Raw genomic sequence first — 14,642 nt, 5'->3', positions numbered from 1 at the left:
CGAAAAGTTAAAATGGAAGTTAAACCGATAGGGGAAGGCAGGTGATATTGATCCGATTTTCAAGGCTGAGTGGTGAATAGATCGGGCGGACTCTTTATATTCCTTATGTATTCCGTATATACCGACTGTTTCCATTCTTGCTGCTTAGCTTTTCTCTTCTCCTTTCGCCTTTTTTTTCTTATTTTAATTTATATATTCTCACCTCTTCCTCGTCCTGTGCGGGTGGAGAGTGATAGAGACGGACTGGAGGATAAGATGAGAGAGAAGGGAGCGGCAGAGGAGGATAACTTGTAAGGAAATACGTATAAATTCATTATTACCTGTATTTTCCTGATGACGTTTAGTGGAGAGAGAGAGAGAGAGAGAGAGAGAGAGAGAGAGAGAGAGAGAGAGAGAGAGAGAGATCAAAATATAATTTTCTTGATTGTTTGAGCTTTTCGATGGATTCTTTATCTTTTATATTCAAACACTTTTTCTGTAGTAATGACAACGCTGCCCTCTTTCGGATTATATCCTTCTCTTTAGCTGTTCCTTTATCTCCAGTTTCCTTTCCGGCCATTCTATCTCTGCTGTGGTAGACGGTCACTGTTCTTCCCCTAACTTATCAACAGGGCTCTGTTCTATAATCCACTGATCTCTTCCTGTTATTCATCAGTGATCTTCTTTCTATAACAAACTGTCCTATCCACTCATACGCTGACGACTCCACTCTGCATTATTCAACTTCTTTCAACAGAAGGCCCTCTCAACAGGAATTACAAAACTCCAGACTGCATGGTCAGGTCATATATACTCAGGTCAGGATCGAGCCCTCAGGTAACAATTAATACAGTACAACATCAGGTGAAGTCTCGGGAGACAGGTCAGGTACGTCATATGTAGCTTAGGACCGCTTTCACAGTCGTTTTGTTTGTTTTGGTCGTTACCAATGGCGCCGATCGACGATATAGTTTTCCACGTGAAACTGGCCGATGGGGTAGTGGCGGCTGCAGAGGAAGCGAGAAATGTTGAGAGAGGGCTAACCCCGCACCCGCCACTACCCCATCGGCCAGTTTTAAGTGGAAATTCTATAGCGGCGATCGCCGCCATTGGTAACGATCAAAACAAACAAAACGACTGTGAAAGCTGCTCTTAGAGGACTACATAAACTGGGGCAGACTACAAATACCTACTACGATAGACCACACACTAAATTAAATAGCTCCTGTCATAAAGTGTACCATGCTTTATAGTTACCCATCAAACTGATTTGTTTTCTGTTTTAAATCCTAGATTTAGAGTATTGATAACCTTTTCAATGGGTAACTAAAAGACTGTAGGATTAGGATGTCAGTTGGACCGCTCCTACTTTCAGATCGCTATACTTATAACTTTGGGTGGGATGGGAATACATGCCATCCGGACCGATGCACGTATAACCAATCCCCACCCTAGCTATAGATTCTCCAGCAGAACACAGCAGCAGGGTCGCAAATCTTTGAAGTGTTGAATTGCGGGATTAGCGGAACATCTAAGTTTGCTCCAAGGTGGTGATGCAGTGTGTGGCGGCCTGATCATTTTATTTTCTTATTGTCTACGTCACAAAACTGCAGAGTCGTGTGTGACGGGCGGAAGTAGCTACAAAATAACCAAATCAGCCTTTTCTAGTTATTATCAGAATACATCCCAACAAAAATAACCCATCAAGAACCTATATGTAAACCAGCCTAACCTTAAACTAACCAAACCTAAACACGGCAGGGTTGCATTAAGAGGCTGCCCAAAACCCCTTCTTCCTATAATAAATAAGCGGGTTAATTAGGGTAGTTATGGGGAGAGGTTAGGCCCATCCAGCTGCATGGGTCAGGAAATCACAGAATTGAGAGGATTGATCGAATCCCCAGAGAAAAATTTATCTTGATGTACTTCGCAGTTCCGCCTGTTTTCCACAAATGTTATTGTAATATATGTGACATTGTAGGGAGAATGAACGGAGAGAGATTTTCCACTCTTTCATACGACAAAAATGAAATGACATAAGTTTGTTGTGTTTTGCTGTTGATCGTTTATAATCTAAGCGTCCACCTGGGGCATTGCTCTTGTATTACTCCGCACTATTATCGAACCTGTCCCATCATTGACACTCATCAAAAAAATAACCTCCGTCATACACATTATCTGAAAGTTAATGCTTAAACATATTTGTTGGTGTACTTTTTATTATAATTTAGGGGAGTGAATATGACTCTTTACTATTTTTTATTGCGAACTAGTTTCTCACGCGGTATTCACCATAGCCGCAATGAAACCAGTGGCTCTCCTATAGACAACACAACCGTTACCTTGTAGAGGCGAGGGAAACCATCGAACACTGAGGCGCAGCGAGTCTTTACCAGATACAGGTTTGAACTCTCCTTAGATGGCGTGGGAATGCCCCGTGGTGTAGGCGGGTGGTGTCCTGGCCCAGCACAAGCGGACTCAGTGTGCGTATAGCGTGTCGGCGTGTTGTGTGGCTATCAAACAGCGGAGATGGAAGTTTATTTCAAATTTAACATTAAGTTGTAAAACTATGGATTATTCTCCTTTCGTGAGGCTTCAAGGAGGCTGTGAAGGTAAGACTCTCCCGCAAAAAGTCCTGAAGTAGCAGTAAAGGGTTTGTTTACATGGCTAGGGAGGGCGCCTTGGGGCTAACCTGCACCTAAACGTCAAGATTTCGGAAGAATACATGTTTTTCTATTTCATCATGCAGCGGGGAATCAGTTACACGAAAGATTAGGAAGTTAGTGTGAGGAGCATTTACTGTAGATTTATTAAGGTTTAAGAGTAAATCGTTTGTTTGTGATCACCTACCGAAAAAAATAATGATTTTATAGTAAAACATTTAATTAATGCCACGAGCGAAATGGATATGTTTATAAAAACGACTGCAATCGTTTCAACTTCAATGAATATCAAAGTGGTTTGGGAAGACTGCATGTATTATCTTGTTATTATTGGGTTAATCTGTACAATTATTCCCCACTTTACTCCCGAAATATCTTTTGCACTGCATAGGGTATGTATTTACTATTATTCCACAAGTACACCCATTTCGTTGCAAAGGACACCTTTGTGTTAGGTATATGAAGTACTGTGTGCTCATACACTACTTCTGTATTGGTTTCCATGGCAAATCACTTGTTCATGAAATCTCAATTTCATTAGATAAGGGGGATTATTCACGAAAGGGTAGCCTATTAATTTTGAGATGCTGATTGCTTATTTCTGGACAAAATATGATGCTGCTTATAATGGAGATAAAATAGCATGCGGAGTGCATAGGATACTTCATTTGCTTCTCATTTGTTAAGGTTTTAGTTCCTGGTCATACCAATTGACTGCGTAAACGGCTTAATTAGGTGGGGATGCCTTGAAAATTTCTAAGGCCAGTGTTGTTGTTTCACGGGGGCTTGCTGGGCAGACTGAGCCTCATGCTTACTGTTTCTATATTTCACTCGCCGCTCACAAAGATCACAAGTGGACAAACTAAAACAAAACCAGGCAAAAGTATGTTTTTCCTTCTGTGTATTCCCCCAGTGTGCATGGGTGTTGAAAAGCAGAGCAACTTAATGAAATCTGCTCTAACAGTACCTAACCTGTGCTTTGCTGCCAAAATGCAGTAAACAAATAAATCCCTCAATCTGTCCCCCCTGACCAAATGTTAAGAAATAGCTGTATCACGAATGAGTGATTTACAACAGAAAGCAACATGGCAGTGCATTGTTTGTGCACAAAGTTCTCCATATAGCTAAAAGGTGTCCTTCACAGTGAGACAATTGTACTTCTAGAAGAATACCTTTATTGTACGTTACATATGAGAGGGTTGTAGGGGGTGCTCAAGGAAGTTGGATGTAATGCACCACCAGCCTAGTCTGAATGCACCAACTTTGTATTCTGAATGCACCATCTGTCTAGTCTGAATGGACAGACTGAATGCACCACCAGCCTAGTCTGAATGGACAGACTGAATGCACCACCAGCCTAGTCTGAATGCACCAACTGCCTGGCCTGAATGCACCACCAGCCTAGTCTGAATGCACCAACTTTGTAGTCCGAATGTAGTAATAAATGGAAGTCTCGTTCGCCACAAGCCATACACGAGGCACTGTCTGGCACCATCTGTTAAGGAGGGAAGTAGACAGGTTGCTTCAGACTCACTGGCTTAGGGCTCCTGAGGTTTGTGAAATGCACCTAACTTTTGGGAGCAATAGTACTTTCATTCTTGTTATTACTGTATAGTCAAGAGGGGTAAAAAAAGTTTTGGGGTAAGTTGGGGTAAAAAAAGGGACCCCTTTGCAGCTTGACCAGGCAGATGAAATTCTTTTCTCACACACCTATTTTATGAATCTCTCTACCCTCCACACACCTGCCATGACCCTCTGTACCCTCCACACACCTGCCATGACCCTCTGTACCCTCCACACACCTGCCATGACCCTCTGTACCCTCCACACACCTGTCATGACCTCTATACTCCTCCATACACCTGCCATGACCCTCTGTACCCTCCACACACCTGTTATATGACTCTCTCTACCCTCCACACACCTGCCATGACCCTCTGTACCTTCCACACACCTGCCATGACCCTCTGTACCCTCCACACACCTGTCATGACCCTCTGTACCCTCCACACACCTGTCATGACCCTCTGTTCCCTCCACACACCTGTCATGACCCTCTGTACCCTCCACACACCTGCCATGACCCTCTGTACCCTCCACACACCTGTCATGACCCTCTGTACCCTCCACACACCTGTCATGACCCTCTGTACCTTCCACACACCTGTCATGACCCTCTGTACCCTCCACACACCTGTCATGACCTCTATGCTCCTCCACACACCTGCCATGACCCTCTGTATCCTCCACACACCTGTCACCTGTTATGACCCTCTTTACCCTCCACACACCTGTCACCTGCCATAACCCTCTGTACCCTCCACACACCTGTCACCTGTTATGACCCTCTTTACCCTCCACACACCTGTCATGAGTCCCCTCTACCCTCCACACACCTGTTATATGACTCTTTACCTCCCACACACCTGTAATATGACCCTCTGTACCCTCCACACACCTGCCATGACCCTCTATAACCTCCACACACCCATTTACTGTACAAAGAAAGGTAAGGTGAGGGATCACATTTTCTTTTTTGACCCCACACAGTGGGTAAAATTTTTTTTTTTTATATTTACATTACTCAGTTGTCAATAATTAGTTTTTTTTGCTTTCTGAAGGTCTGTAGCATTGGTACTGTCATACTCTTCAAACACATAGGTTTAAATTCTCAAAGCATGTTTTTTGGCAGTAAATATGGGCAACTTTATAAAAAAAAATATATAAAAAAGCTTTTTTTTTTTTACCCCTTTAAAAAAATGCTGATTTACAAACCAGAGTTACATGTTCTGTGCTGCCAAGCATTGCAGCTATCACACTGCATGGCTTCCTGGTGTGGTCTTATGTCTCCTTCACACACTACACGTGGAAAGTGAATCCAGTCCTTAGGTCTTGTGGTATTCATTGTAAATGGCTTGAAGGCTTGGAGATGTCTTCTCTGTACTCCCAGAATTGTGACTGACTGAAGGCATTGTGTTGATACTGTCAAAAGTTCTCCTAAACTACTGGTAAACACACTACCAGTAAACAGGCCTATTGTGTCAGTTGAAATTGTGGAAACAAGCTGTTCTTTATAAACAGTTCCTAAACCATTAGTAAAGAAGTATAAAGTTATAGGAGATAAAATGTAAAATATCAACTGGCCTGAGGTCAGTGCATTGGAACCATAAAGGGTGGTGCATTCAGACTGGGAGTGGTGCATTAGGACCAGGCATGTGGTACATTGGAACCTTATACGTGTTGCATTCAGACCAAGGGTTGGTGCACTCAGGCAGTGGAGCATTAAGACCTTAGTTACTGCACTAACCTTCCTGGTAGGTAGTGATGCCTTGCATATTCTAAGGCAATGGTTCTTTAACCCTTGCATATATAGATAAAACTCCCTTCCAGATTTTTAAAACTTAAATTTACTGTTGAAAAGAAAAGTTAATAAAGGCAAGAATTATGCATTTTTTCATAAATTTCTCAATATTACCCCACAATCTTTTAAAGAAAAATATTGCAATAACAGAAAATCCAACTTTCCTCCAAAGCTCTTGCCGCCTTAGATATTACTAACGTCCTCTAAAGGGGGCGCGCCTCCCAGTTCTAAGGGGTTAAAATGTAGTTTATCTCTGTCACTGCAAAATACCATATCCACCTTCATATGTGTTTGAAGGGGAAAATATATGCCCATTAAGTGTAGGTTAGCTCTGCCACTGCAAAATACCATATTAGCCTTCACATTACGTATGGTTAAAAGGGGAAAATATATGCCCATTAACCGTGATATGATGGTGCACGTAGTTAAAGACTAATGTTAATGGTAAAATTCCAGATATTTTCTTCATTACAGTGATAAATATTTTCTTTATTGCTGCTTTCTCATTTTGGTATTTATTTTCTTTCATTTGATAGCTTTTAACCCCTTCACTACGGCTGGGCCAAAACAGCACCCCGCACCGTATCCAGGATCGCCACGTGCACCAAATTTCAAATGTCGCTACTGAATATAACAAGTTTTCAGCCATAAACTCAACATAATCATCATGTATTACATATGAAAACATGCAGAATTAATGGTGCACATAAAGAAACATAAATTGATTGATAATTTTGAGATGTAAGCATAAATATATAGATAAAATAACGCTTATATTGGCTAAAGCAAGCCAGGATGCAGCATGCGCCTCCTTGGATATGGTACGGGGCACGCAAGGACGCAGTATACGCATCCTCGTGTTGAAGGGGTTAAGTTCATTTAAGTGTTCTGAGGCATTGTTTGTAGCTCGCAACGAGACTACCCCCTCAGGCGCGCTCGGGCACCCCAGCGGGGGAAGGGAATCTCTTTTAACTGCTGTATCTCAAAAACTATTCATCACAGCTACAAAACAAAAACACCATTGGAAAGAGGAGGCCAAGATCTATAAGATTCGGTTATGTAAGCCTCTCCTGCGAATGTACAAGCACCATCAGGGGGTGTTTTTTGCTGTGAGGGCGACTGGCGCTTGCAGCGAGCTTTTAGCACCACCAGCAAGTGACGCTAGTGCTCGCTCTTTTAACCTCTGTATCTCAGAAACTATTCATCACAGCTCAAAAACAAAAACACCATTGGAAAGAGGAGGCCAAGGTCTATACGATTCGGTAATGTAAGCCTCTCCTGTGAAAGTACAGGTACGTTCAGGGGGTGTTGCCTGTGAAGACGTACATTTATACGTGCGCGACGGTCAGCCGTAAGGCAACTACTGTAGATCTCTTGATGATGGGGTGCTGGCAGGGCAGCATTGCCAGGTGCTAAATTTACAACTATTTGGTCAAAATATCAGTCATGTGATAGGTGAAGCTATGCAAAAATGTCGCTATATTGGACAACAATTAAGATCCACCAGTTGCTCATCCGTAGATTTTCTGCGCTGGGCTGACATGATTTTCCACCAAATTTAGTGGAGAACCCACTCAATTGGCAATTGTGAGAAATATTGTTGGAACACTCATTTGAGTGCGGCTGGAGCTCGCAGTGAGCGTTTAGCACCACCAGCAAATACGCCTAACGCTCGGTGCGAGCGTTTAGCCATGAAAGGGTTAAATGAATATTAACCATATGACCATGACATTTGGTTAAAGATTGCTATTATTCACTTACTGATATCTTGTTTCCTACTTAACCCCTTAATGATGATGATGCTGCTGGCATCATATAGTTTTATCAGATGTGGGGAACGAGCATGACACCAGTGCCGGAGAGTGAGAAGCTTTCCGGGATTTGAAGGGCGCACACAACTAGGTCTCTGTCGATGTTAAGTAACTAACTGACACCTCTTGTTTCTGCGACATTCCCTACCACCACTCTGTGCTAGACATAATCTACAGTTCCCGGCTATGCATCATGGCGTCTGTAGAGTAATTCTTTTCCCTCAGCCATCCTTTTTCGGCGGTGTTCCTTTAGTTTCTGCTCGTAGTGTGCGTGCTGAGTGTAGTCATGACACCCACTGGTATACGTGATGTTCTAGATGAACCAATATCTAGTTCAGAGGAGTGGGAAGCGGAAGTTCAAATTTTTTGGGATTCATGGAAATCCAGGTACTAAATGGTCTGTCCAAATAATAATCTGATTTCCCAGTTGAGTTATACAGATGATTTTCTACAATTTTTATTCAATGAGATTCATTCCACTGCAATTTTGGCTCTCTGTAGGCAGTAAATTTCCGGGTCGAAGATTCAAAACTATATTTTACAAACTCCATCGTAATAAAATAGCAACTTTTCTTCAATAAATTTTTCTGTACGTCGTATACCAGTAAAAAGTTGGAATTTTTGGGGAATCGTGGAATTCCAGCCCAATTGTAGAGTGAATGATAGGTAAAACTTAAGAAGTTTCTTGTAAATCCCTTGATATGGTTCTAATAGCAAACAACATTCCACAGATTGAAGTATGGAAAAATCACATGGGTCCAATTTTGAAGATGACTCTTCAGACATCAAATGGGAGAAGGGATCAACCACTGGAGGGGATTTGCCCTCATGTGGTACTGCTACAGGTAAACCTTGACAGTGTACAGTTCAGTAAATATATATGTGTAGTATTTGTACCACATATGTGCTCAGGAGAAAGTAAGAGATTCTCTGCCAAGATGTTTTGTACATAAGAGTTATTAATAATTATGCTAATTTTTCATATGAAACTGTTATTCTTTCTTTGTTTATCGTTTCATGTATGTACCTAGTTGTATACAGGATTTGAACTCGCTTGTGTTGTCCTGTCTCAATATTTGCTTTTGTTCATCTTTGATTTGATATTATGGATGTTCTTAGCTCTTATTGGCCTGTTCACAGTAGGGCATGATAGTTGCCTATTAACACTAGAAATTAAATTTTCTCTTAACTTCATAAGACAGAGAGGGTGGCAGCTATTTTCATTGCCAATTTGCAAAGAGAATTTGACATTGACTGCCATAATAAAGTAAGATAATATTAACCCTTAATCGATGGGTATCGTTTTCACCAAATGGTCCTTGTTAAATATGTACTAGTAAAAGCAGCTGCTATTTTTTAATTTTTTTTTCTATTTATTCATTTCGTATGAAGCGTCTTAACTCATTGAACACAGCGGGTTAAATCCAAATTGCAATATGTTGCGTAATAGTCACGCTAGCGTTTGTGAAATGTAGCCAGGGTATGAGCTGCCGGCACGAAACTCTGTTCCGGGCAGCTTGGGGCGGGCCTCCGTCAAGGATACACAACATGTCAACCCAGGCTGGCCATGGTGGCTGCATGCTTCACACTTCCTCTCATAATTGAATGTCAATAATATGAATTGCTCTTTACACTGGAATGATTTAGACAATATCTGCTTTTCTCACTTACTTCTAGTCCTGTTTCTGTCAGGGCAACACATATACGCAGAGCCTAATGTGATGAAAGTACTTGCTGGGCTTGAGTGCAGTACAGATAGTGAAGTAATATCATCACTTGCTACTACGTCACTGCTCACAATGTATTCATCACTGTTATTAATGTATTCAGAATAATCTTTACTTTCTATCCTGTCCTATCCTCCTGATGCATCACTGTGTTTCCCTAAGAGGTGCTGGCTGTAGGCTCCAGTGCTGCTGAGGGAGGACTAATGACCCTTATTTCAAATCCATAAGGGTCAGATATGCTGTCAGACGGCTTGGCAAATCACAGAAACTGCCAAATTTGAGCTAAACATTCAAATTAGTGGGTGCAAAAGAGTCTGATTAACCCCTTGACTGTGGATTTCTTTCACGGAGATGTCACCAAGCTACAGGAATGGAACAAAAAGTTAACTCATTTTACTCATAAATTGATGTATGTCATTGCAGCACACTTTTCCTTAATATACCTCTCCAGGAGTGGCTTGTGTCTTTTTGGAAGGTGTAAGGTTGCATTTCTTCGATAGTATTCCAGTAAAGTATTGTATTTCATTCATGACTTGCTTATGGAGTAGCTTTAATAATCCGAAAGTAATTTGGACCCAAATGATAGCAAAGTCGTTTACAGAAAGATTTACATGTGCATATATTTGGTTAATTCATAATTTAAGAGTTTTTTTTGTTTGTTTCAGGCCCCACATCCACAATGACCACCTCTGTGGGAGGCAGAATAGAGGAGAAAATGGAAGTAGATGACCCTCTTCTTTTACCTTCCTTGGCTTCACTTCCCTCTAGTTCCTCCATAACAATCACCAAAGCTTCTGTAGCTCACCAACGACTTTCTCAATCCCTTTCATCCTCTTCCTCCTCTTGCACCACAACCACACATGCTCCCAGTTCACAGTCCAGTAGTGTATCCAGAAGTTCATCATCCACCTCATCCAGTGACTCCATCTTATCATCAAATAGAGGAACTGTGGGTCTTGACATGATGCCTACGATTCCGCTTGTGCCAGTCCAGGTTCCCTGTGGCCGTAGTAGCATTGTAACTCTCCCTAAAATCCGTGGCCGTCCTAAGGGAGTGCCTCTCAGTCCATCAAGAGCTGGCACCTTTCAAATAAGAAGAGGAATGAAGATCAAGAGGATTGGCTTGTGAGTTTTCTAGTTCTTTTAAAATATATCATTATTATTGTTATTCCTATTACTATTATTGTTGTTATTATTTTTATCATTATTGCAGTAAAACTTCTTTGAGTTAGAACTTTGGGTAAGAACTACAGATAAGTTGACATGTTAATTTTCAACAACTGCTGGAAAAACAAAAATAGCAGTCGGCTGTGTGCCATCTATTGGAGATCCAAACTTAGCAAGGCAGCATAAAGTTTTGATGCACAAGCAAATGTCAGAAAAAGTTGTCCTTAGTCAGCAATGTGACTCTCATTAGAGACCCAACCAAAGTCCTCTTTCAGATGCACTGTTGATTTTGTGCATTCCTGGGAGTGGACTGTTCTGTTCACGACTTTTACCGTGAATGACAAGACAATACCTGAAGCCATCTCCCCATCCATAGCTTACTTACACAAACCTATATGGTATAGCCTGTGGGTAGGGCAGGAAAACCAGCGCCTCATTGGTTCTCATGCTGTTGGCGATGCTGCCTCTTTACCTCTGCCAACCACTACATGATAATAAGGCATTATTGTTCAAATTTCTTGCTAGTTCACCCTCGATTCTCTTGTTATAAGGGTCAATATACCTTGCACTGTTTTTGGAAATCATAGAAAATGCGTGTGCCTATCGCATGGTACACTTAACTAAAAATGCCAGATTTGGCGGTCGCCCCTTTACCTCCGGACACTTCGTATTCTTTTCATACGTTATTTCTTCTTCTCCCTTCACTTTGATGTTAAGAATATTTTTGTGTGTGTGTGTGTGTGTGTGTGTGAGAGAGAGAGAGAGAGAGAGAGAGAGAGAGAGAGAGAGAGAGAGAGAGAGAGAGAGAGAGAGAGAGAGAGAGAGAGAGAGAGAGAGAGAGAGAGAGAGAGAGAGAGAGAGAGAGAGAGAGAGAGAGAGAGAGAGAGAGAGAGAGTGAGAGAGAGAGAGAGAGGGGTCACAGGACAGGTGTTCATGGTGGCATGCTTCAGTTTATATTTTTGTAGCATTTTTTTGTAGGAAATAAATAATCAAAGTTGGACACTATACTTCAGTTTTACATAAAGAAAACAAAGCCTTTGATAGTCCAAGATATTTTTGCTGGTTTTATTGTATTCAATACCTTGGATGTTTCGGACAGTAATTCAAATTATTATTTTGCAGCCGTGGGAGAGGAGGACGACGACTAAGCCATAGTATGTCTTTAGAAGAGAGAGGTGGAATCGTCGGGGAAGACTCTCCTCACCCCTTGGATGATGATGCGTATGTTCAGGATGACATGTTCATGGCTCCCACTTATCAAGATAGATGGTAAGGTCACTCCTACTCTTATGCCAATAGTCTAAACTTGAGTAAAACATTTTGGAATAAAAATATTAATTATTTGTTTTTAGAAGTAGCAATGGTATTTTTTCCCCATAGGCCAGGAAGAGTTTGCAGTTTGTGCTGTCTTGGAGAGCAAAGTCAGCTTGGCCAGGGTGACTTGGTGAGGCATGACCCTACACCATCCTATACACTGCCTGAGAAAATTACATCACCATCAGAAAGTAGCCCACAAGAATCTCTTCTGTCAAAAAAGCTTAAGGCTACTCAGGCCACACTGAAGTAAGTCAATATGAGTATATGTAATTTAGAGATATAATGTCTTGTCTCTTTCCCCATTTATCTGTTGCTGTAGGCATTTCATGTATATAAATTGAATAGATCTCTTGAGAAGAGACAGGATGCTCGTACACCAAGTCATCGCTCATAAATGAAGGCATATTTATTTTCTTTTACTTGTAAATCAAAATGCTCGTTAACTACGGCACTCGTAAACCAAGGTTTGACTGAATACCGCATTTTGCAGCCCTGTGTGGCAATTTCATACAAAAACACAATAGTTCATAGTGCTTTGACATCGCCAATCTTTCATTTACATAATGAAACAAACTAGAAGTTCCTCGGTTATAGCACGGCAGAGATATGATGTTGGGAAGTACTGTACCCTCCCGAGTTTTGCGCTTGCTTCGTTCCGAAGGTATAGTGCTAAACTCGCAGATCGTGAAACTCGGGGTATTGAAAACACTGGAAAAGCGCTTATTGGTTCTGGCCTGTGGAGAAGCTGACTTCTTTTTCCACTTTACTCCCTTGTTATCTCAATATACGTACAGTGGAAAAAGGAAGAAAATATGAAGAGAGAACGGGTCGTTTTGAAGCCATAGCTGAAGTCGGCTGGCTGCCTTATCATTGACTGACAGTTCTGAAAACTTGCTTTTGATTTGCCGAGTCCGATGACGTCATCGCCGGCGCTCACCAAATCAGTGTCCTCTAACTATGGGCCATATTACAAGTCAAACCCGAGAAGTTTTGGTTCCCTCCAAAGGTCGGTTTAGGGGCCGTACTACAAGCCTATCCGAGAAGTTTTGGGTCCCTACAGAGTTATTCATCCCGAACTCTGTAGGGACCCGAAACTTCTTGGATTGGACTTGAAGTACGGCCCCTAAACCGACCTATGTAGGGACCTGAAACTTCTCGGGTTTGACTTGTAATATGGCCCTATGACGAAACGAAAGCTTTTGTGAATCTGAAGTCAATGTTGATAGTTAAATCAATAGTTTGTAGTTTTTACCACGGGCCATTAGCACGGATCTCTGTGAATCCCGCCCCAGCACGTGTGAACATAGTCACCCAACCGCTAGTTTCTCGGGAATTTTGTACAGAGATTTAAAGCTGCGGCTGCCTTAAAGATGCTGGTGTCACACTGGGCCTTTTTCCTCCAACTGCATTGGCAACTCCAACTTTTCCGGGTGTGCGTCACACACGGCCAAGGTCCGTTGTCTGTATTCACAATGTAAACAAGGCAGTCGCCCTGCATCAACATGGCGCCGTTTGCTAAAATCCGGCTTGTGCTGCAGTTACCCAAGTTATGGACTTGTTGGTGCAGTTAAATGAAAGGAAAAAGCAGTTGTGGGCATGATCATGGCTTCAATGATGGAAGGACTGTGCTGTGAAGACGAGTCCTGCAATTTTCATAGAATGGGAAAGAGTTTTTTTTTTTAACTGTGGTCCCACAGCATGGGGTGTTCTCTTATCTTGTCAATTAAATAGCAAACAAAGCAGCTCTGCCACTCCACTTTATGAGTCTCTTGGTGGGCCATTTTCTACCGCTTCCTCACTCCTCAGCCACTGCCATTGTCTGTTTGTTAACATACTGCCGTCGTCTGTTTGTTAACATACAGCCACATGGTTGCTCACACCCCTAACCGTTTTCCATCCATACAGACAACCAACAACTCACTCCTGGTTGGGCACACGGGCAACCGTGGTTGCCTGTAGCCCCAATGGTTGGAGGAAAACGGCCAGTGTGACACCGCTGACAGTAGGTAGATGTTACCCGTACGTGTCAAAGCAGCGCAAAACTTGGGGCAATAATGCTGGAAAGTCGGGATGGTAAGAATTTAGGACTCAGCGCAAAACTTGAGCATCGCGAAACTCGAGGGTCGTAAAACTTGGGAGGGTACTGTACAAATTTTGGCGGAACAGCAGACGACGGGAATTCCCACACCCCGCATTTCTGCCTTTCTCCGCCTGAGCAGGAATTTTTGTGAGCTGTCCTTTAGGGGTTAATGAGTCACAATGTCCTATTTCTTACTGCCTTTTTAATGTTTTTTTTTTTTTTTTCCTCCTCCTCAGAGACAAAGGAAAATCGCCAAGGAAACAAGTAGGGGAAATTTTACCTGAACCTGTAGATGAAATCTCACTTGTCGGGCACACTGACCTGCCTAGCATATCAATGCTCTTTGAACCATCAGGTGAGTTTTTAGTCTTTTAATAGATACATAAGTGCTCACTAAATATTCTGGTTCCATGTTATTCCAGATATGAATGGGATTAAGGTGTGTGCATGTGCTCTGATCTCCAACCCAGAAATATCTGTATTGCCACTCATAGTCTGTGTAATGGTTCAAGGTGCAGATAGATTTCAAGAGGCCTT

At 42.1% G+C, this 14,642-nt stretch overlaps 2 protein-coding genes across 12 annotated transcripts in view; one reads left to right on the top strand and one right to left on the bottom strand.

The window, feature by feature from the left end:
* Window positions 1–256, bottom strand: part of LOC126999065 (protein O-linked-mannose beta-1,2-N-acetylglucosaminyltransferase 1-like) — a 16,519-nt gene extending 16,263 nt beyond the window's left edge. Inside the window, exon 1 of the mRNA XM_050861444.1 lies at window positions 203–256. The gene's annotated coding sequence lies outside the window, so the exon portion shown is untranslated. The remainder of the gene's footprint in view (window positions 1–202) is intronic.
* Window positions 257–2,433: 2,177 nt separating this feature from the next.
* The window catches only part of LOC126998800 (histone-lysine N-methyltransferase 2C-like), a 121,327-nt gene continuing 109,118 nt past the window's right edge, over window positions 2,434–14,642 (top strand). For all 11 annotated transcript variants that reach the window (XM_050860856.1, XM_050860862.1, XM_050860857.1 and 8 more), the window contains exons 1-6: window positions 2,434–2,591; window positions 8,546–8,659; window positions 10,207–10,666; window positions 11,831–11,977; window positions 12,089–12,271; window positions 14,342–14,460. In XM_050860856.1, coding sequence (XP_050716813.1) covers window positions 8,554–8,659; window positions 10,207–10,666; window positions 11,831–11,977; window positions 12,089–12,271; window positions 14,342–14,460 — 1,015 coding nt within the window. In that variant the 5' untranslated portion in view covers window positions 2,434–2,591; window positions 8,546–8,553. The remainder of the gene's footprint in view (window positions 2,592–8,545; window positions 8,660–10,206; window positions 10,667–11,830; window positions 11,978–12,088; window positions 12,272–14,341; window positions 14,461–14,642) is intronic.

Source organism: Eriocheir sinensis, chromosome 15 (assembly GCF_024679095.1).
Source record: "Eriocheir sinensis breed Jianghai 21 chromosome 15, ASM2467909v1, whole genome shotgun sequence".
Lineage (NCBI taxonomy): Eukaryota > Metazoa > Arthropoda > Malacostraca > Decapoda > Varunidae > Eriocheir > Eriocheir sinensis.
This window is presented reverse-complemented; position numbering and strand designations above follow the sequence as displayed.